Below are 23,862 nucleotides of genomic sequence, written 5' to 3' on the forward strand. Positions count from 1 at the left end.
CTTGATGATACGGGGCACGATGTTAATTTTGGTGGTGGAGCCTGGAGAGTCAAGAAAGGTTCCATGGTGGTGGCTAGAGGTCATAAAAGAGGCACTCTTTATATGACGACGAGTTATCAAAACATTGTTGTTGTTGTCGAGAATGCCAAACATACCAAGTTGTGGCATTGTAGGTTGGGGCACATGAGTGAGAAAGGGATGAAACTCATGGTGGAAAATGGCGCTATTCCGGATCTGAAGACGGTGGATCATCAGATGTGTGAAAGTTGCATCCTTGGAAAACAGAAACGGGTTAGTTTCTCTAAAGGAGGAAGAGAGCCAAAATCTGAGAAGTTAAAGCTGATGCACATTAACGTGTGGGGACCCGCTCTGTTGCATCTCTGGGAGGTTCATACTACTATGTGACCATTATTGATGACTTCACAAGAAAGGTGTGGGTTTACTTCATGAAGAACGAGCATGAAGTATTTTCGGTTTTCAAAAGATGGAAAGCCATGGTTGAGACTGAGACGAATCTCAAGTTGAAGTGTTTAAGGTCTGATAATGGTGAAGAGTACATCAGCGACGAGTTCAAGAGATATTGTGCTGATAATGGGATCAAGATGGAGAAGACTATTCCTGGAACGCCTCAACATAATGGAATAGCGGAAAGGCTGAACCGAACCTTGAATGAGTGTGCAAGGAGCATGATATTGCACTGTGGATTGCCAAAGACGTTTTGGGCAGATGCAATCAATACCGCAGTCTTTTTAATAAACAGAGGACCGTCTGTACCGTTGGGATTTAAAATCCCTGAAGAAGTTTGGAGCGGAAAGAAAGTAAATCTTTCTTATCTAAAGGTGTTCGGATGCTTAGCTTATGTTCATATTGATGATGCTGCAAGAAGTAAACTTGACTCGAAGTCTAAGAAGTGTTACTTCATCGGCTATGGTAACGTGGAGTTTGGTTACCGGTTTTGGGATGATGAAAATCGGAAGATCATCCGCAGCAAGAATGTTGTGTTCAACGAAGAAGCGTTGTACAAGGATAAGCTAAGAGAAGGCTCGGAGAGAAAAAAGCTTGGAGCTGTTGACTTAGAAGATATCCTGACACCGGAGTTTGCCACAGGATACCACAACAGCAGAAGAAGAAATTTCTCAAGACGAGAGTGGTGAGGCTGAAGAAAGTGATGATTCTGAAGTGGTCCCACATATACCAGTGACGGAGTTACGACGGTCAAGCAGAATCATCAGAAAGCCTGTAAGATTTTCTCCATCGCTCAACTACATTCTGCTCACACACAGAGGCGAGCCTGAATGTTATGAGGAAGCTATGCAAGTTGATGAGTCGATCAAGTGGGAGCTTGCAATGAACGACGAGATGGACTCGTTGTTATCCAATCACACGTTGGAGTTATCAGATTTGCCTAAGGAGAAAAAGGCATTGCATAACAAGTGGGTCTACCGAATAAAAGAAGAACCTGATGGGAGTAAGCGCTATAAAACGAGGCTTGTTGTGAAGGGATTCCAACAAAAAGAAGGCGTTAACTACACTGAAATCTTCTCTCATGTAGTCAAGATGGTGACCATCAGAACGGTTCTTGGGCTGGTAGCACAAGAAGATCTGCATCTTCAACAAATGGATGTGAAGACGGCATTTCTTCACGGTGATTTGGATGAAGAAATTTATATGAAGCAACCCGAAGGCTTTGAGATCAAAGGGAAGGAAAGCCTTGTTTGCAAACTGAAAAAGAGTTTGTACGGCTTAAAACAAGCTCCAAGACAGTGGTATAAACGGTTCGACAGCTTTTTTAAAGGCGTTGGTTTCTTGAGGTGTGAAGCTGATCACTGTTGTTACTTCAAGACACTTGAAGAGTCCTACTTGATATTGCTTCTATATATCGATGACATGCTGATAGTAGGAGCAGACTTGCACGAGATCAATAGCTTGAAGACGAAACTCTCAGAAGAGTTTGCGATGAAAGACCTTGGAGAAGCAAGACAGATTCTAGGGATGAGAATCAGTAGAAGCAAAGAAGGTCTTAAGCTATCACAAGAGGAGTATGTGAAGAAAGTCCTTAAGAGGTTTAACATGGATGACGCGAAGCAAGTTACTACTCCGCTGGCAAGTCACTTTCGGTTATCCAGAGAACAGTCTCCAAAGACGGAAGAAGAGATGGGATATATGGATAAAGTTCCATATGCTTCTACTATAGGTAGCCTAATGTACGCGATGATATGTACAAGGCTAGACATTGCACATGCAGTGGGAGTCGTCAGCAGATTTATGAGCAATCCAGGAAAGGAACATTGGGAAGCCGTTAAGTGGATTTGCAGATATCTAAAAGGAAATCCAAGTTTATCGCTATGTTTCACAAAGTCTAAGACGGGATTGCAGGGATATGCTGATGCTGACAATGGAGGTGACGGTGACAGCACGAAGAGCACAACCGGGTATGTCTACACTTTTGGTGGTACTGCAATTTGTTGGGTTTCAAAGTTGCAGAAAATTGTATCTCTATCAAGCTGTGAAGCTGAGTATGTTGCGGTAACGGAGGCAACAAAAGAGATGATGTGGCTACAGTCTTTTCTAGAAGAGCTAGGCCATGACCAAGGGAAAAGTGTGTTGTATTGTGATAGTAAAATTGCCATCGATTTGGCAAAGAATCCGGGTTACCATGCTCGGACGAAGCACATACATCGCCGGTATCATTTCATCAGATCAGCGTTCGAAGATGAAATGTTGGTGCTTGAGAAGATCCCAGGAAGCAAGAATCCGGCAGACATGTTGACGAAGGTCGTGCCGTATGATAAGCTGAGGTTGTGTGCAACCTCAGTTGGCTTGTTGGAGTAACAAGCTGGGGAGACCTGCTACATTGATCAAGATGTGAAGACAGATTGAAATCAGTCTTCAAGTGGGAGATTGTAAGTCAAAGAACACGGCCGGTGATGACGACAATGACGGTGAGGGATGGCAAAGAAGTCAACAAAAGAGGAACTTCATTTTGTCAATAATTGTGACTTTGTGGCTTTCACATATCCAAGTTTCTCCTACAAATACTCAACGTAAGTAGAAGAGAAGAAGCATCCCAAAACAAGAAAACAAAGTGAGAGAGAACAAGAGATCGAAGAAGAAGAGAGAGTGCAAGAAAATTTTTTTTTTTTTTTTTCTCACAAAAAATTCTTCTTTAAGAAATTACGAGTAATTTCTTGAGTGTATTTGGGATCGGGTGTGAGTTGAGAGCTTGTAAAAATTTCCCGGGTTGATAATAAAAGATCTGTAGCAGGTCCAGAGACGTAGGCAACATTGGCCGAACTCCGTTAACAATTTTGTGTGTTTTTCGCTCCCATAAATTCGGTTTTCGGCAAAATTTGACCGCGCATTTCCTAACAATCACCGCCTCTGCCTGACGGCCGGCCTGAGTAATCACCTCCACCATTGTATTCACCTCTGTATCCATAACCACTGCAACCTCTATTCCGGTATCCACCCTCACCTTTACCAAAACCTTTACCTCCATTGTATCCAGGGGGAGCTACATCGCGTAAGTAGAGGGCAGTTGCCCCCCCCCCCCCCCCCCCCATAAAATTTAAAAACTTCCTTAAATGCTAAAAAGAAAATTCGATTGCCCCCATTGAAAAATATTTATTGCCTCCCCCAACGTAATCAATTCCAAAAACTCAGTTTAATTCTCTATTATTTTCGTTTTCAAACACCATTTAATACATTTGTGTTAGCATTATGATGTTGCCTTAATTGATTTGCAAACATTAAACCATTGTTTCCATTTTTTTATAAAAAACGATCTTCTTTCTTGAACAATTATTTACTTGATGGTTTTAGTAAGCATTAAATAAATATTTATTCTTTCCATCATTTTGAGCATCATTCTCCCTCCGTTTCAGAACAATCCATGTTTTAGAGTTTTCACACTTATTAAGAAACACGTAAAATTTTGATAATAAATGTATTACTTTATGTGTTTAGCTATTTCTTATAACTTTTAACTAATAAAAATTCAGTAAACATAATTAATATTTTTGCAAATTTACAATTTGACATTATAGCATACATTGAAGATGTAAAATATTGATCTTTTAGAAACAAAATATTTTTCTAAATCATGGATCATTTAGAAACGGAATGAGTAATTTTTTTTTAAAAAAGTCCCTTTTATAATCTAAATATATGTAAAAAAAACATTTTCATTTTTTATAATTTTCTTCTAATTTTTAATTATAAACAACACTTTAAAAACTGTTTTACAAATAAACTATATAATGAATGAATTTATAGAGTTGACAAAGATGCATTTATAAAATAATTTTATTATTTAATACTAACTAGCTTTTGACCCGCGCACCCGCGCGGGTATATATTTTTCATACAATTGATAGTTTGTAAATATTAAACAGTGTATATATATATATAATACATTTTCCATATTACATATTTGTTTTATATCACATGTCCGCACACATTTTTTTTTGTTTTTGATATTTTATTTTTGGGATAATTACTCAAATATATTTCAAAATATAACAATTAAATGGTTTCATTTGTGATACATTAGTTTATTATTCAGACCATATTTTTGTTGTTGTATTGTGCTATATATTTTTCTTATTCGATGTTTGTTGTATCAGTTAGATAGTAATATTTTTTTAAAAACATCTAACTATATATTAATATACAGTGTGAAAATAATTTGTTTTTAAAAAGGCTGCATTAATTTAAAATTGTATATATATTTATTTTATAATATATATTTGCAGATATTTTTATACCACATAAATTGAAAAATCAAATATAAATTTTACAGAAAGTAAAGTATACATAATTTTTGTATCTTAAATTTAATTTGATAAAAATATGCACCCACCTAAACTACATCTTATCTATTAGTTTTATATTTATTAACATTGGGATATATACTTGATTTTTTCATGCATTATCTAATAAATACATTAACATTATGGCACAAATAAAAAGTTGTAAATGAAGTCTATCTTATAATTGTTTATTCCGGGAAAAGGAAAACAAAAACATGTATCCAAAAACCAAATATATGTTTTTAAATTCTTTAATATCTATTCTTTTTTTATTTTACCTTATTTAAAAACAGAATATACCTTATTAAATAAGGAAAACTTGTTTTGCAAGTTGGATATCATTCATTGATTTGCTGGACTGGGTAAAATTAGGAAATAAATCATAATGTTGTTATGATATTTTAAAAAAGGAGACTGCCTATTATTAGGAAACGAAATCATAATGTTGTTTTGATTTTTATAAAAGGAATATTTAGTTATGACATTCAAGCACAGTTAATTGTTATTTCGTATAATTAGGAATATTTGTTTTAATGGTGTTGAGTTTTAGAAAGGTAATAAGTATAACTATGCTCGATTTTGTACTCATATTAAATATAATGATATCCAAAATCGGGTAAACAATTAAATTCCTAAACCATAAAATCGGCAACTGAATGTTGTTGTTTATAAAATCGGTAACATTTATTAAAAGCCCAAACAAATTTAAACATTTATTTCTAACCAGACAGCCGAAATTATGGGCTTAGTTACGTACTGGATCGCATCAACTTAATTAAAGGGTTATTAGTGAATGTATTTGAAACGACATAGTTTAATTAGAATGGCATGAAAATGTAATTTTTGAGGAAAACTCAGGGCCAAGTACAAAATGTACTTCAGTCTTAATAGTTTAGATTTTATTTATAATTATTATTTGCCCCCAATGAAATTTTTGGCTGACTCTGCCACTGATTGTATCCACCATCACCTTCACCAAAACCTTTACCTCCATTGTATCCACCACCTCCTCATCCATTACTATGCACATGAGCCGAGCTCCCCACCGCAACAGAACAGATTCCGACAACCCCTACGGATCAGGATACAAAGAGGGGTTGTTGTAATGGTGGAAGCGTACGGAATCAATAAGGATGTGTAACTTTAAATCACGGAATTTATGAGTAATAGAGGATGAAGTTCCAAAAGAGTTAGGGATTTGAGAGACAAAATTGGGAAAGTGATTTTTATTTTACGTTTATATAATTTGAAACATAAAGAAAATAAAGAAAAAAAGAAAACCAACAATTTAGTCGGGAAAAAGAAGTAACTAGCTAAAAGATTAAAACAAAATTGTAGGGTATAATGGACAATCAATCACACACAAATAACACACACAGTGTGTCTGTGAGCGTATTTTTTTTCTAATAATCCCTCACCTTATCTATACTATTAAATCAGGATCCTATTGTTATAATTACTTTAGGGGCATGTTTCCTTCACTAACATTGCATGTTTCATTAAGGGTAATTAAGTAATATTAATAAAAAATCTATATTAGGTCATTATTTTTGGATCCAGCCCAAATCAAATCTTTCTTGGGCCATTTGGGCCTATTAAAAAATTAGATTCAATTCTGACTTTTTTTTTCCTTTGGGCCATTGAGTCCAAGTTAAAATAATTTTTTTGCAACTATTCTTAATTATTATTTTTCTTTTCTTAATATAATTTAAGCATTCATAAAAATAATTGAATTTTTTTATTGAAAAGTATAAATCTTTATTAAAAGTATATAATTTTTTAATTAAAATATTAACCCCATAATAAAATTAATTTATCAGAGTTATACCAACTTAGTTCATTAAAAAAATAAAGTTTAATTTTTTTAACATAAATAGTCATTTAAAATAAAATACGATAAATAAAGATAAAAATTTTAAGTCTTTTATAAAATAAAGCACAAATATATGAAAATGTGACATTTACTAAATATTTATCAATTGAAAAAAAAACAAAAATAAACCCGCGCTTTGAAAGCACGGGTCAAAATCTAGTACTACATTAAAAGGTAAAAGAGAATCTTAAGAACATACTTTACACTGGTAAAAAAGAGGAAATCATTTGGTCTTGTTTTTTTTTGCCAACTAAAACCCACAGAAACTAAGGGGGCGATTGGTTTTCCCGCTACCACCCGCAAACGCAGCTTTTGCGGTTGGTAGCGGTTGTCGGCGGTTTGCAACAATCACTCAAATCGCTCTAAACCGTTTCAAACCACTCCGAATCTCATAAATTTAAAAGCTGGCTCCAGCTAGCGTTTGCGGTTGCGGGCGGTTGCGGGAGGGTAAAAAAAAATTTTTTTTTTTAAACAATATATATACAAAACTAAAAATATTTAATAAAAAATTTAAAATTGAAATTATTAAAATATTAAAATATATCTATTAAATTTTAATTAATATTATAAAATTTTATAATAAAAACAATTTCAATAAATTTTCAAAAATTAAAATTATAACTTTTTAAATATATATTTTATATTTATTATAATTTTATGATTTTTGATATTTTTATAATTATATTAAATGTAAATATTGTTAATTTATTATTTGACTGTTATCGCATTTGGTAGTTAACCAGTTATAAGTCACCCGCAAACGCACCAATTTTTAACCGCAGTAACAGTCGTATAAATCTCTTAAAACGGCTAGAAACCGCAACCGCCCGCATCCACAAACTCCCGCAACCGCAACCGCAACCGCAACCGCTGCGTTTGAACCAGTCAGGCCCTAAGAAACTAAGGGCCTGACTGGTTCAAACGCAGCGGTTGCGGTTGCGGTTGCGGGAGTTTGTGGATGCGGGCGGTTGCGGTTTCTAGCGGTTTTAAGAGATTTGTACGACTGGTACTGCGGTTAAAAATTGGTGCGTTTGCGGGTGACTTATGACTGGTTAACTACCAAATGCGGTAACAGTCAAATAATAAATTAACAATATTTACATTTAATATAATTATAAAAATATCAAAAATCATAAAATTATAATAAATATAAAATTTATATTTAGAAAGTTATAATTTTAATTTTTGAAAATTTATTGAAATTGTTTTTATTATAAAATTTTATAATATTAATTAAAATAAAATAGATATATTTTAATATTTTCATAATTTCAATTTTAAATTTTTTATTAAATATTTTTTCTTTGTATATATATTGTTTTAAAAAAAAAGAAAAAAATTTTACCCTCCCGCAACCGCCCGCAACCGCAAACGCTAGCTGGAGCCAGCTTTTGAATTTATGAGATTCGGAGCGGTTTGAAGCGGTTTAAGGCGATTTGAGTGATTGTTGCAAACCGCCGACAACCGCTACCGACCGCAAAAGCTGCGTTTGCGGGTGGTAGCGGGAAAACCAATCGCCACCTAAGTCATAGTCATGTTGAGGCGTTAGTACGATAATCCTGAAAATCCTTACTAACAAACTGTTTATGACTTCTGTTGGAAAACAAATAGCCTCACACTCGCGCCTTTTTTGTGAGAGAATCAGCACAGAATCATTCAATCTACTGTTTTATAAATATTCACCTTTGTATTTCGGTAAAGCAAAATAAAACATTCTCAAAATTCACCACCTACTAAAGTAAAATGAAAAAATAATCTTTATTAGAAAATGTTAACCTTGCTACGGTAAAAGGTATATTTATATAAATCATTCAGCTTATTATTCTACATTTACCCCATACCTTGTAAAAGGGATTATTTCTACTAAGCGTATATGAACAGATGACAATAGTGTGATTAATACAAAATGGTATGTGTTGGTACGCTTTTCCCTCCAAGCAATCGTGTCATATCTTTTGGTCACATAGAGTTGGAACCCTAAAAATAATTTTGGGATTTCAAAATCTTTATCCAAAGATATATTCAAACAGACAGACAAAGGTAATTGTTGTCCATATAAGAGTTTGCAATGGGGTAGAAAAGAAAGACTACGTCACCCAATATTGCAGTTTTATTTGGGTTCACAGCTCAAAATCATATGATTCAAAACCCAAAAGAAAAAAGTTGAAATAAAGAGTCATTCTTTTTACTCCAGACAAACCCCAATGCAAATAACTATGTGTTCCAAAAGATGTATTTTAGGTGAGACCAAGATGACAGAAAATCAAACGAGTTGATATAAGAAGAAAGCAAACAAAAGAGCTCTAAATTGGTACAAACGGATAGTAAGGAAGACATGTATAATTTAAACAAAAACCGGGACTGGACTGTGACTGCTTCTCTCAGGATTGCACGGCCAGTTTCTGGAGATGCTCAAAAAAGACTTGCAGGCTCACGTCGTCAGTGAAGATTACATCAGACCCAGCTGACATCTCGTTTGCACTGTTATAAGTCGCTGATGGATTCAGCTTTGCCAATAAAAACCTTGCCTGTGAAAGTGAGTGATGTTAATGGATAAAAATCATATGAAATCATCACTATCGAGATGACAAAAAATCAAACAAACAAATGTGATTTGCTGACCTGAGATCCATGTTGATCACACACAACTAATCTCGGGACAGGGAAACGCTCCCGGACTATCATCTGGGAATCCTCTTGGGGAGCTTGCAATAGCTGAGCAAAGGCCTGACAAGAGACATCAGAGATTTAGGAACATATAAATGATAGTGTAAGCAAGTGTGAAAAGATTACGCAGCTAAACAAACAATTACAATTTCTAAGTGTGTGTTACCTCATGTTCAGGCTGCTCATGATAACCCATGTTTCGCCACTGTGCTATAGTCATTCCATGGAAGACAACAACACTAAAATATGCATCTAACAGAAGAATTCTGTCGGCTGCAATGGAAGCCACATCCAGCAAAGCTGGCTGAGGTGGTGAACTGAATGTATATGATGTCAGCGATGGTTGGATCATGACCGTAGCATTTGAAATATTCTCCCGGTTTAGTAACATGCGGAAGTATGCAGTTTCATCTGGACTATTGTTAAAGACCTGCCACACGTTCCAACACCACAAAAGAGAATTAACGATTCATTCAGCTATATAGGCCAATCACGTAACGCAGAGAATCATGAATTTAAAAACAGTTAGTCTACCTGGACAAACTGTGACCTCCGCAGGTTAAACATGAATTGAGGGAACAATGAAAAATATGGATTCAGCGTAAATGAGGTTGGGTCATCCTTTCTATAGTCACCGAATTTTGAGCACAGACGAATGAGAGTCCGATCTAGCCATCGAGTAGCATCAAATCCCTCCTGAGGTAACATGATAATTTGTATGTGAAACACACTATTATAAAAAATACTAGTGATAGCTAAATGAAGTACCGCAATAAGACAAAATTACATAGCAGTTTTACTATGAGCCTAAGTGCCTAACAGATACACAAATGCAACCAACATGGTTCATCAATAAAGATGCTACAGGGAAGAAGTCTTTGACGTTTTCTCAGGAACAATCTGATTTAGGTTTATTTTAAATCTACGGGTTCAGTTGTATGACAACTAAAATGGACTTGCTTTGGATATATAGATGAAAACTTAAACAAAGGTCCTAGACTGCTAGCAGATAAATTTGGCCAGGAGACGAAAATTTAAAGCCATCAAAAGCACAACGCGCTTAACCTCTTACCCCAGCAGCAACAATAAAAACTTTTGGTCAACCCATATATCCTAAGCAGATAAATTTGGCCAGAAGATAATGCAATGTACCTCTGTTTCCATTTTAAAGGAAGCTAATCTTGCCATGACAACAGCAGCAGTTTCTTGATCAAAGCCTTGCACAAGTTCCTGAGAATGTATATCGCAACCGTTGTAACAAAATATTAGCTTGCTAGAAAGCTTTGGAATATTAAAACACAGCAATACATTTACATGAATGGCATCTAACCCTAAGCCACAATTTTCATCGATTTCGTGATAAGAATAAAATGTAAGAAAATATGGCAGCGAAGCAGGGAAAATGGTTACACATGCAACCACACAATAATTCTAAGATTCACATAATATGATATTGCAGCGAAGCAGGGAAAAAGGTTACACATGGGAGGTTCATCGTTAGGAATCATATAAACTAAAGCATTAGGAAGCAAGGTATTTTGTACCGTAACAGTATATAAGGGATCTAAGTTCTCCTTAACCAACTAAATTTTCCAATGTAAAGTCCCATTGAAAACCAAAAGACTAGGGCTTTTCAACTAGAAATCATAATAAGTTAGCTTTTACTAGTTACACTAGTGAGCAAATGGGAATTGTTTGCAAGTTGACCAAAATCCGAACAAAGAATATTACAATAAAAATTGCTTAACAATACTAATCTAAGCGCATTGGACAGTGTGGGATAAAATTTGATAGCGCACTTGTAGGTCTAGCATAGCAAAAAAAGACTGAGACTCATAAATCAACAATTGCTTTTAGATATTAAGTTTAAAGTCGTAAGTTATGCAGAAAGTAAGACAGCGACGAACCTCTGTGCTCACAGCAGTATCTACCCACTGTCTGGTTATTGTTGTAACCCTAAGCAATGTTTGACCTTCAGGGTTTTGGTAACTGCAATCCCGTCAACAACAGTAAATCCAATGCGTTAAGTAGTAACATAGTGCAGAAAGACAAAAGGGTCGAGACAAAAAATGAAGGAAAAAACCGAGACAAACCAAAGCTTTCTAAGAATACCTTGTAACAAACTGCAAATAAAACTGAGGATTTACAGTTCCAGGAGCATTTGACCCGGTTGAGGATAGATCAAAGAATACAGTCAAGCAAGTACTCTTGTCGAGGCCACATAACTTCCAAGCATTGGTATTCCCCTCTCCAATGACTGTGTCGGCAACACTGGGACCTTTCTGCAAGGCTCCAAAAGAAAATAAATTAAAATCAATTAACATCAGATAGCATTATTCATTTACAAAGCACAAACGAAACATCTTGAAAAAAATGAATTCCAAGCATTCAGGATATAACCTTTTCTAATGATGAGCAAGGCCCGATAGCCCCTTGAATTTTGATATCTTTTGAGCAATTGATCTCAAGCGTGCCACTGAAAATGAAAGGTTCGTAGTCAGTTCAAACTATAAGGATTCAACATATATATTATCGTAACATAAAAGCAATATTATGAATAATGTATTCATGTTCCACAATATAATATCTTGAATTGCCAAAATAATCATTATCCTGCTGCACCAACTAACAGAAGAATTATAGCAAAGTATTGGCATAGAAGCAGAGAAGAAACCAACTTAAAGCAGAGGCCAAGAGACTGCTCGCCATCTTCAAACACCCGTTTGAAGGAATCTTTAAAAACGGAATGCCCAAAACTTTCAGATAGAACAACAAGGCCACCGGTACTTTCAACTGCAACTTTCATTTCAGCAACCCCAACCTAACTATACCAAAATGCAACAGCAGAGACAGTTATAGTTAGGTATCGAATTATGTGATGAGTAATGATTGGGCATCACGCAAACTAAAACCACGACACATTAATACCTGATCGAGTGCGGAAGCGAAAAGGTCTAACACATGACCCTGAGCGACCAGCTGCTTTGCAATACTCTCATAAAACTTGACAGCTTTCTTATAGTAAGGGGCAGCATCTTTATCTAGATCTTTGTGAGACCGCACAGGATCTGACAAATCTTTTGAGATAATCTGAAAAGACAGAAAGAACAAAATTATCATTCAGGCTATATCAAACATTGCTCGGATATAAGGTGCGATGAAACTTGACAGTGCCATCATCTAAGGAATCAACAAGCTCTAACCGTTCCAGGGCCCTCAGTACATGGACCTCCGACCAAAGCAACGATTCTTGCCCCGGTTCCAGGCAAGCAAGCTCCAAGCAATCCAGCAGCAACACTCAACGCCACACCAGTGCATCGTTGGGGACGATGACCTGGCTGAACAGGCCACTGGTCTGTTTGCAGCTCATCCAAAAGCTGCATACCAAACATCAATCCACGTCACAACATATAATAATTTAATAGCAGAAAACTATTGACCATAGCTTACCAAGTCCAGAGTGTATTCACAATCCGAGGCAGGCAGCAAGAACCTGTTGACACCAGCAGCACTCTGTAACCCATTTTGGGCTCCTTTAGGAAACCCAGAAGTGGGAGCTCTCCTCGAGGAAAGCCCCAACTGATCCAAAACCTGATCCTTGGAGACTTCTTTGTTCCCTTTAAAGACAAAGACTTTAGACATCTCCGAGAACCCCAACTCATGGACATGAGCCTGAGTGCCAAAAGACACAAACCCCACCAAAGCATTCTCCGGAAGCAACCCGATCGCCTGCTTAAGCGCAGATTTAGCGAACCCCAACTCCTCCTCGATCATACACGTGTCGAGAACAAACACGAACACAGGAGGAGGCGTCAGAGGCGGAGCAGCGCCGGTTCTGGGATCGAACTGGCCGGCGGTGGAAGGAAGCGCGTACTCAACGGTGGAGTACTGAGGGTAAAGCTCGCCGGGGAGATTGGTGTCGGAGATCATGTGGTAGTGAGGAGGGAAAGGGTTGCGCTGGAAGCAGAAAGGGCAGATCCAGATCTTGGCGGCGAAATCGACGCGGGCGAAGGCGTTGAGGACGGAGACGCAGGTTCGGCATTTGAGGGGAGCGTAAGGGAGAGAAGGGATGTCGGAGTGGCGACGGATCGGGGAGATGGAGGCGGCGAGTGGGATCACGCACTTGCTGGCTTCGACCTTGGTGCGAGGCCACACGTTCCAGGTCATGCGAACTCCGTCCATGCCTTCGGGATCCATCTCTGCCATCAGATCGGGAATCGAATTGTGGAGTTTGGAATCACGACTGTGAAGGAAGCTCTCTTCTCAAACCCTTTGATGGATGGATCTGATTGTTTTTGTTTACGTTCGGGTTTGGGGTCGAAGTTTTTTTTTGCTTTTTATACCATCACATCCAACCGAACCGATGTAGCTAGCAAAATTAGCGAATCGACCAAGAATGAAACCAAATCAAATTATTGAAGAAAGAAATGCTCGAACCACTAACAAAATTTATATATTAAATAAAATGGACTAAATTTATTATGTCCACATCACCTAAAATATCCTTACCCAATCAATTTGCCACCTCATCTTATTATTACATATAAGCAAAACATTTTTTTTTAATTTTTAATATCTATATCTTCATATACATTTCTACACATACACCAATATAGCTTCTTTGGAATTAATTTCGCTCTTTTAAATTTTTCTCTTTGGTTTTTTTTTTCATTTCTTAAACATAATTCTTCAAAAACATGTTTTGTCCAACACCTTTGTAATATAGCGATTTTGGATTTTTAAAAGCGTCATTATGCCGACGAAAAAAAGTAGTACAAATATTTGATAGACTTCATCGATGGACATCAAATTTGGATTCTTCCAACCGAAATTCTTTTGATTTCGTAAAAACTTAACACTATCTGCTGGAGCTCCGGCTGACATGAGAGATCGGGTTGACTATACCGTGAATGACGATCAATTAAGGGCCTGACTGGTTTCCCGCTACCACCCGCAAACGCAGCTTTTGCGGTTGCTAGCGGTTGACAGTGTTTCAAAACAATCATAAAAACCGCTTCAAACCGCTCCGAACCTCTTAAAATCAAAAGCTGGTTCCAGCTAGCGTTTGCGGTTGCGGGAGGATAATTTTTTTTCATTTTTTTTAAAAACCATATAAATACAAAAATAAAAGTAAAAATAAAAAATTTAAATTGGAATTATAAAAATATAAATAATATTATAAAATTTTAAAATAAAAATATTTTCTATATTCATAATTAAATTACTACACTAAATAATATATATAAAGTAACTTAATCCATTTATTAATTATAAAATAAAATAACAGAATAAAATATATTCATGAATTTTTTTTTTTTTGATGAAATTTCAAATTTATTGATCTAATCAAAAAGAATTGTTATGTACAATGAGGAGCCTTCTAAGAGGTTATCTATTTGCTAAAGCTATAAAAGACCAAAATCAAAGTGTGATTTCAAACCATCTTGTTAACATTCCTCCTAGCTTGTGCTCTGGCCGATACTTAAGGGAATATATCCTGTTTCTCATTGCCTTGTCTATGAGCCTGCGCATCTGTTCAATGGAGTTTCGAGGTTGCTGGTGGCGCCTGGCGTTCCTTTCTCGCCATATGTGATAGATGAGTGTCTGAAATAGGAGTCGAGCAATGCATGAATCAACCCCTTTTGTACCCATTGTCTCCAAACGCTGTATTGTCCACTGCCAATCCGGATTGATACCAGAGCCCATCAGTTTACGCGCTGTTACTTCCCAAATAGTGTATGAATATGGGCATGCAAAAAACAGATGATCTCTTGTCTCATCCCTTTCTCCACATAGCTCACAACCTTGGATCATCCCCCATTGCCTCATGCGGTCACCAGTAGAGAGCCTATTTTTTATAGCTAGCCAGGTGATGAAAGAGTAGCGTGGCACTCCCTGTGGAAACCACACCACTCTGTACCAGTCGACACTAGTGCGCTTTGTTCTAAGCTGATCCCACGTATTAGAAGATGAAAAAGTATCCCTGAAATCATCATCACCGTGCCTCCATAGCACTACATCTCTGCCTCTCTCCATCTGCGGAACGTTTGTTGCCATAATGACATTGTGAAGCTCTTGAAAATGTCTGCTTCTCCCACCCCGTATGTTCCATCCAGCCGTTGTTACCGCGTCACTGACCATGGCGTGCCTTTGAACTCCAAGATAAATAGTTCCTGCAGCTCCAGTGATATCTATCAAGCGACCCCTTCCCAACCAATCATCAAACCAGAAATGACAGCTTCTTCCATCCCTTATGTCCACCCTGAGATAGTGATAAGCGATATCCCTCAGTTTTAATAATTTCCTCCAAATCCAAGAGCCTTTGGAGTCATCTCTGACGTCCCAAAAAGAGTGATATTTTAGGAGATAGTGCCGCACCCAACTCACCCAGAGAGAATCAGGTTGTGTGAATAATCGCCATATGAGCTTCAGTGCAAACGCTTTGGATGAGTCTCGGAGCTTTCTAACTCCAAGCCCTCCCTCTTCTTTCGGGTAACATACTTCCTCCCAGCTGACTTTAGCCTTGTGAGTTTGCGTTGGTGAGCCTGACCAGAGGAATGCACTACACATGCTTTCTATCGTGTCGAGACACTTGGCTGGTAAGATGAATGCCGAGCTCCAGAAGTTAACTGTGCTAGATATGACAGATTGTATCAGCTGAAGTCGTCCCGCAAAGGATAGAGCCTTGTTCGACCAGCAGAGCATGCGTCCTCGAATTTTTTCTATCAAAGGTTCGTAATCATGAGGTGTGAGAGCCTTCGTAGTGAGAGGCATTCCTAGATACCGGATAGGTAGCGTTCCAGCTCTTATACCCAGAAACTCTGCTGTGGAAAGGAGGTCAGTTACATTGCTTCCTGATGCAAAGATAGATGATTTAGTTGCGTTGATGTGGAGGCCTGACATTCTCGCAAACCGCTTCATTACTTCCAGCACTCCGAGCAAAGAGTCTGATGTGCCATTTGTGAAGACAAGAATGTCGTCTGCGAAGCTTAAATGAGTAAGCTTAACACCCTGGCACTGGGGATGATAGTCAACATAGTTCAACTAATTAAAACAATATTAAAGTATGATATATAAACCAATAAATAATTTCATAAGTTAACATACATATTTAAATTAAAATACTAAAAATAATTTAATATATTTATCAAGTATGAGACGTGTAGAATGATAATAGTTTATTTGTATATTAATTCTGACAAAAAATAATAATAAAACAAATTTTTACCAATATAAATTTTTTTAAAAAAATTGTATTATAATTTAAAGTTTTAAAATATAAGTAAATTTGATATGAGGCAGGTTATATAAATGAATTATCTCATAACATTATATTCATGTAAATTTTCATTTTATTATATATACTTTAAAAATAAATGTTTTTTTTTATAAAAAAGATACATATGTATAGGATTTCTAATTTTCTGTAAATAATTGTTTGAAGGGCAATTGCATTGCATATACACGAAATAAAGATTAATTATATATGTGGTATGTCTACTGTTCCTCTTTCAAATATACATGTCATACCCTTATGCCTATACACATGCAGTCACTCTAGCTATCTAATATAAATAATTATTGTTCTTTTCTCATGCATCAAGATATGTATTAATCCAACATGTGTCCATATAAAAATTGTTTTGGTCTTCGTTGTCAAGAGGCACTATAATTACAATCAAACTAAAAAAATCACTTCTCTTTACTTTTTTTCTTCTCCCAGATTTTCTCAATTGCTCTCTCCCGATCATTATTTTTTTCACTTTCTTTGATTTTTCTAGAGAATCATCTTTCATGTTCTTTCTTTTTTTCCAGATTCACATCTTTTGCAATCGTTCTACTCAAGTTTCTTGATATATACAAGCCAAATCATAGTGTCCACCTTTGAAAGGCAGTAAGTTACACGCGCCAAGCTTTTTACTCTGGTGTGGCGGTTCCCTATGAGAGCTTCGGCGCTCTGGTGGCTCGTTATGGCGGTGGTTGTCACTGTTAGAAGACGACGGTGATGTCGTCGGACTCCGCTAGTTAGCCATCGGGGTGTTAGGGTTTCTCCCGATTGATGTGAGATCTTAGTTTGTCAATGTCGGATCTTTTCTTGGCGATGGCGGTTCTCTGGGACCTGCAACCTCCAGCGTGACCTACGCTCATGACCGGTGGATTGATGAGAGGCAAATAGATCTTCGGACTTGCGAGAAGGCGAGTTCCAGTCACGACTGCGGCGGCTATGGTCTGTTGGGATCCGGATCTCGTTTGGGAACTAGTGTTGGCAGCCGCGGGACACCTTTGACGCTGGCGTTACACTGAAGATACACCGACGACGGTTGTTCAGCTGGCCTTGGAACCCAGCGACTGTGTAGTCTCGGATAATCCGATTTGGAAGCCATTGGTGTTCAATCATAGCGTAGTGATGTCGATTGTCTTCTTTCCCTTCCCTGAGTTCTCCTTCTTGTTGTTAGTTGTATATTTGTTAGATTTGTCATTTTTCTTCCTGTAACCTAGGTTTATCGTTTCGCCGGCTAACTGTTTCCGTTATGTTTTTTTTATCGACTATTGCGTTCTGTTTTCCGATGTCCCCTTAGAAGAAGATATTAATGAAATATTATTAATTAAAAAAATGCTTAGAAAGCTTTGCAGATCTATTAACAAAAATTGCACATCAGTAGAGGACAACTCCGTAATTTCCGTTTCCTTTATTTATCCATATAGCTAATTTATATTTTTTTTGCATGAAATCCTAATTATCTTTTTATTCTTGTATTTTCACCCAAATAGCCCTTGTTTGAATAAAATCGCATCTCACGCTTTAAAGTGCGGGTCAAAATCTAATACTCCCTCCGTCTCTAAATGATGGATGTTCTAGCACTCTTTACATGTTTCTAAAAGATCAATGTTTTAGATTTTCTATGTTTATTTAATAATGAATTTATAAACTTAAAAAAATGTTAATTGACAATTTTGGATTTATTGAATTGCTATTGGTTTAAATTTATGAGAAATTGTTATAATTTTAAAAATTAATGCATTGATAGTTAAATATTAAATTGCTCTTAATATTTGTTAAAAATCTAAAATATGTATTATTTAAAAACAGAGGGAGTAATAAACATTCTTATTAGATACTAGGTCCGTGTCCGCGCTACGCGCGGATTATCTGATTAAAGAATTTTTAATTTAAATATATAATATCTTTTATAACTTTTTCATAAAGCACATCCAAAGTTTGAGCTTGGAAATAGTTTGAGTTAGGAAAATTTCAGCCTTTTCTATCAAGTGTTCTGAAGTTTATGCGTATAATTTGATAATGTAAAACCCCCCCAAATTTCGATGTAATCATTGTGTTCGACCGTTCTTTTATGGAGATGTAGATGTGGATCCATTCAAAATATAAAAATAACTGGTGTAGTATTTTGAAATAGTTAGGTGAAGATTAAATCTACTTAAAATAGATGAAATGTGCTAAAGATAAACAAACATGAATTAGTTTTAGTGAATCTAAATATAATATAAATAAAATATGTAAAAAAAAGTTCTAATGAAATAAAGATGAGTGAAAAGGTAAAAATTGTTTTTTTGGTAAAAATTGTTATTGTCTACAAATACTACGTATAATTTTTAAAAGGGTTGATCTTGAATAGGATGTTCATAGTCATAGTTCTCACATTTCTAAAAAAAAAATTACTATTTAGAAGTTGGATGCATATCCGTGATATGAAGGGCAAATTAAGAATGTTTAACTTTAAAGTTGGAATTCAGGTTGACTTCAGTGGTTACAATTCTATTTTGTATGTTGAACTATACTTTTTAATCTAACCAAATTCGACTACTATTGTGGTGTTGTAGGATTTAGCATTTTTTATCAGACAACGATTATGTTAATAGGGAGACGTAATTATGATACCAGTTTAAACGTGTATTTAAAACTGCAAAGCAAAATGCTGTTGGCAAAAAAAATCCTGCCAAACTGTTTGTATTGAAAAATTAAAGCCTAACAAAAGGTGGAAGATAAGAAAAAAAAGATAAAGAAGGTAACAACTTAGAGATAGATAATGATTCTATCAAGCAACCATGGTTTGGGTTCCTCGATTGTGGCTGGTTTAGCGATGTCTTGTACTTAGATTTCTCCTGTACGACACTCTCCTTGCTAGATGCACTTGGCTCAGCTAAAGACCATGTGCTGCAAGTTCCACCTATGGCAGTGTTGCAGACGTTTACTGCTCCAGGAGTGCTGCTACGACTCTTATAAGTGGAAGAACAGAAGGACAAACACCATTTGTCACATTTATGGTTTGTCTCGTTGCTAAAAAGTTCTAGCTGGAGACTGAATTTGTGTGTTTGAACAGTTGTATCCATACATTGTGGAGCTGGCATCTCATGGTTAGCACCCATGTCGCCATTACCCTGCCATTTCAAAATGCTTCAGTCAGTTTATATTGTTTGGGAGGTGAAATATAAGATGAATATGAGTAACCTCACTGTAGTTGTCAAAAAGCTCTGACGCCTGCCTCCCAATTAGCTCAGGACCAGCATTACCAAGGAGCACAAAAGTTCCCTTCTCGCCATAGTCGTAGGCGGAGATCTCAGCACCGACACGGTACCTGTTACAAAGGAAAACCATACGTGAACACACATGCTAAGCTAAAGTGAAAGATAAGTGTTGTGTAATGTACATTGCAACTCCAGTGACGTTGAAGTTTCCACATTTTTTGGAAACATAAATGAAGTTGGCCATCTGTTAGCCTGAGTATGACAGTCACTGCAGGCGATGTAATACCACCCCTTGTTCTGGTCGACGCACCTATTGTTGCGATAAAATCAAAAGAGACCACCTACAATTGGTCAAACGTTGTTGTTTAATGTACTTATGATGTATGGTTACATGAACTGGTTCTTGTTTCAGAAAGGCAAAGATCTCTCCAATAGTAAGGATCTCCCTCCATCTTGGTTACTTCCGTTACAGTTTCAACAATGTGTGGATTTGCCGCCAATCTTGAACATGTTTCATGAATCAAATGCGCTCAGAAATATTAATTGTATTGCATATAAATACTTACCATGTTCAGTAGTCTATGGTAGGAGCCAACTCATTGTCGAAGAATACCTGAGGACATTGAGTTGAAAGAAAGGTTTATTAAAAATGATTGCAACGGCCAGAATCACAAAAATGGGAACTTAGTTTGCTGTGTAAAGGTGGTATAAGCTCGTGCAGGAAAAAAAATGTTGTTCATAACCAAAATGTGGAGACGTTTAAGACATAGATGGGATCTTAGGTTCATGCCTTTGGCCAACTAAAAATTGCAATAAAATCGTGCATGATAAATCAAGATGTTCTTGACTAAATCATGGAAACTTTATACCTCCAATATGTTTAGTGTTCACTGTGGTTACTAACAGAGCAGCAGGTGCGGCGAGACTTTCGTTGAACTTGCTATAGAACTCCTTAGCAGCGTGGTCCCAGAGCTAGACGTTATCCCCTAAGATTGCAAATTATAATTGTGGGACAGTTACAGACATATACATACTAAGGCTGGTGGTAATATGTAATCGTATCTTCTCACTCTTTAGGATATAGGTGAAATAAAACTCACCGAGTGCTGCCAACCACCGTCTACTCCATCCAAGACCGCATGTTCGTTGAGAGAGTGTGCATTGATGACCTCATATCTGCAACACAGTTAAAGAAATTAGTCAAGTTGAGGTGGGTTACTTCTAGGATAAATGTTTCCATAAAATCAACAATTAGTTGTATGTTAGCACCAGAAAGTCAGTTTCCCACACAAATCACCTTGAAGATCACAATTAGCTTCAAACTCTTGGAATGAGTGAAACCTGAACCTGTCTCTCTGAATCACAACTGGGTTGTCTTGAAGCTCCGAGAGGACTGAACTGTGAGTGAAATGGATGGTAAGGTTGTCATCAACAACCCTGTAGATAGATGTATTAGCTTTTGTTGCAAAGAAATTCATGAGTTGATAGATTGTTCCACAGTTGAGATTCCCTTGGTGTCGTACAACCCAATTTGATGAGATGAATCCCTGACCAACTGTAGCTTGTGTTCAATTTCATTACTGAGAGGGATTGAAGATAGAGAGAGAATTAATAGTTGTAGATAATCGTCCATACTTGTTCATCAATCATAAGCAGCTCCAAACCAATTAAACGAAAACGGAACTCAGATTCAGATAAGCCAGCGGAGACATCGTCAAAATTGAGCAACATGATCACCCCAGTAGATTTCACCGACCATCAACGGAGGAGCTTGTATGTCTTTTAGGATTTCGAGTGAGAATGAGAATTTATATAAGCTCTAAAATGAGGGAGTTTGAAGGGTACCATGTTTGCCAAATAAAAGTATAATGAAAGTTTAGTGGATAGATCTGACATTACTAAAGAGAATTGAGAGGCTGAAATCGCAACCGTCTTTCAGATAACAACAAAGAATAAGAAATCCATGAGACGTGAATTATTTTACGTGAGTGAGCTAAGATTCAATATGATGTGGCAGTAAAATAAAATGTATGACATGTAACTTTCATTGGCTCTAAATATTTGTGATGATGTGTACATCTTGAAAGAGCTTAAAAATAGTTACTTTTATATAGTGGGATAATAAAAATATATAACAAAATGAAAACTAATAAATATTAAAAAATTTAATATTAATAATGAAATTAAATTAAAAATTTAAAATAAACCAAAAACAAAACATCAAAAAATTCTAATAACATGTGAACAATAAAGTAAACTAAATAAATAAATAAGCAATTATATTTATTTCAAACTTAAATCACTAAATTGTAATAACTGTACAAGATTCGTTGATGCTCAAATTTATTTCTATCTGAGTATGTATCTTCTCAAATATTGATCCATTACGCTTGCAACAAAATGATAAATTAGTTTGACTAAAAATTTGTATGGTTAAATTATGTAAAATTTGAGCATCACCTTCATAATATATCAACAATTCATCTTAACATTCATAAATTAGAATACTTTAAATATAAAAAATTTAAATATAAAAAGAAACGAGTTACGTATAGAGTCATCGGTTTTGTCGGTTTAACCGATGGTCCAGATCATGTTCCAAAACACTGAATATAATGTTTCATATGTAACATTTAAATGTAAATACATAATCAAAAATGCAAATTTATATCATATAAATTTGGTTTGTTTCGAAAATAATTCCTCGCTATGAAAGCGAGGGTCAAAATCTAGTCTCTTTTATTAAAACAGAATCCTAGCTTTGGACTTAACGTTTATTTTGTAAGTTTTTAAATTAAATACACCTTTTGTACTTTATAGTTAAACATACTTTAAATCTCTTTTATTACTTTCTTTATATTACTGTCCATGTTTCTAAACAATACTTAATCTTGAGTCCAAACAATATAAAATATTAAATCTCATTTTTAAATAATTTTTAACAATTTTTTTAAAATTATTTGGATAAATTAAATAATAAAAAAATCAAATAATTTATAAAAAAAATGGATATAAATATAGCTTATTTTTGCAGGTTTAGATGCTACAAAAAACATTTCAATAAATGACAGATTAATTAAATTAAATGATTATTTTATTTATATTTCATAAATAATAGTTATATCATTTATTTAATTAACATAATAATTCAATAATTAGCCGTTACATAATATATATATATATATATATATATATATATATATATATATATATATATATTCAATGAAAATAATTGCATTGTACAACAAATATAATAAAAAAAAATATGAAAAAATTTCAAAATATATATTATCTGAAGAAAAGTGCTTCACACTAATTGTAAACAACAAAATTAAACTGATTGATAAATTACACAAAACAATTATAATAAAGTTAATTAAGCTATAAAAATGAGTAGTATGATCAAGATATATTTATAGTTCTTAATTATTTTATATCTATCATTTTCTCTATCAAAATTGTGTAAGAATGTCATAATTTCATAAAACAGGAAAGATCAATCGATAGCTCTCACAGCTAGGGTATGATTCAAAATTAACTTATATATATATATATATATATATATATATATATGTATTTATGTATGTGTGTGTTACATTTCGGGTTTATCAAGAATTGCAGATTTATTTCTTGATACTAGAATGCACCAGAAAGCTATTTTTTAATGTTAACTGACATTTTGGGATAATGGAACATGATGTGAAAACAGATAGTCGTAGTGTAGCTTATGCTGCTTTAGTGTCTCCTTGTTTCTGATACTGTGGCAGGCACTAGAAATCAAGTTTTGATGATAATTTGCGGACACTTAAGGATAATTTCAAAAACTGGTGGTAGAATGGAGTCCTGTAAATACAGAAAGTTTTGCAAAAGTCCAGTATTTACCATACAAATTTACGTGCAGGAACTTGATAAACATTCTTGTACGTAGAGATTTCTCAATCAGGGAAGCAAAGGCACATACCTTATACTTCAAGATTCTCTTGGTGGGAATGCAAAGTTAGCCATTCTAGTTCAGCAATCATTTAT

General features: G+C 35.5%; 1 protein-coding gene across 1 annotated transcript; it reads right to left on the bottom strand.

The window, feature by feature from the left end:
* Positions 1–8,825: 8,825 nt before the first annotated feature.
* On the bottom strand, positions 8,826–13,759 carry LOC103863558 (protein transport protein SEC23). Its single transcript, XM_009141296.3, has 12 exons — positions 12,802–13,759; positions 12,555–12,728; positions 12,280–12,441; positions 12,030–12,172; positions 11,752–11,827; positions 11,464–11,633; positions 11,259–11,340; positions 10,504–10,581; positions 9,886–10,047; positions 9,518–9,781; positions 9,307–9,411; positions 8,826–9,212 (listed from the first exon to the last, which is right to left on the bottom strand). Exons 1-12 carry the CDS (start codon positions 13,555–13,557, stop codon positions 9,066–9,068), a joined length of 2,319 nt encoding a protein of 772 aa, XP_009139544.2. The 5' UTR covers positions 13,558–13,759; the 3' UTR covers positions 8,826–9,065.
* Between the last annotated feature and the right edge of the window lie 10,103 nt (positions 13,760–23,862).

Source organism: Brassica rapa, chromosome A04 (assembly GCF_000309985.2).
Source record: "Brassica rapa cultivar Chiifu-401-42 chromosome A04, CAAS_Brap_v3.01, whole genome shotgun sequence".
Classification (NCBI taxonomy): domain Eukaryota; kingdom Viridiplantae; phylum Streptophyta; class Magnoliopsida; order Brassicales; family Brassicaceae; genus Brassica; species Brassica rapa.

Bases quoted from the DNA above. Each gene is read 5' to 3' on its own strand.
- LOC103863558 (XM_009141296.3), bottom strand. From the start codon at position 13,557: ATGGCAGAGATGGATCCCGAAGGCATGGACGGAGTTCGCATGACCTGG. The intron at 10,582-11,258 runs GTTCGTCGCTGT...ATACATTCTCAG, and splicing joins ATACTGCTGTGAGCACAGAG to GAACTTGTGCAAGGCTTTGA. The intron at 9,412-9,517 runs GTAACACACACT...GTCTCTTGTCAG, and splicing joins ATGAGCAGCCTGAACATGAG to GCCTTTGCTCAGCTATTGCA.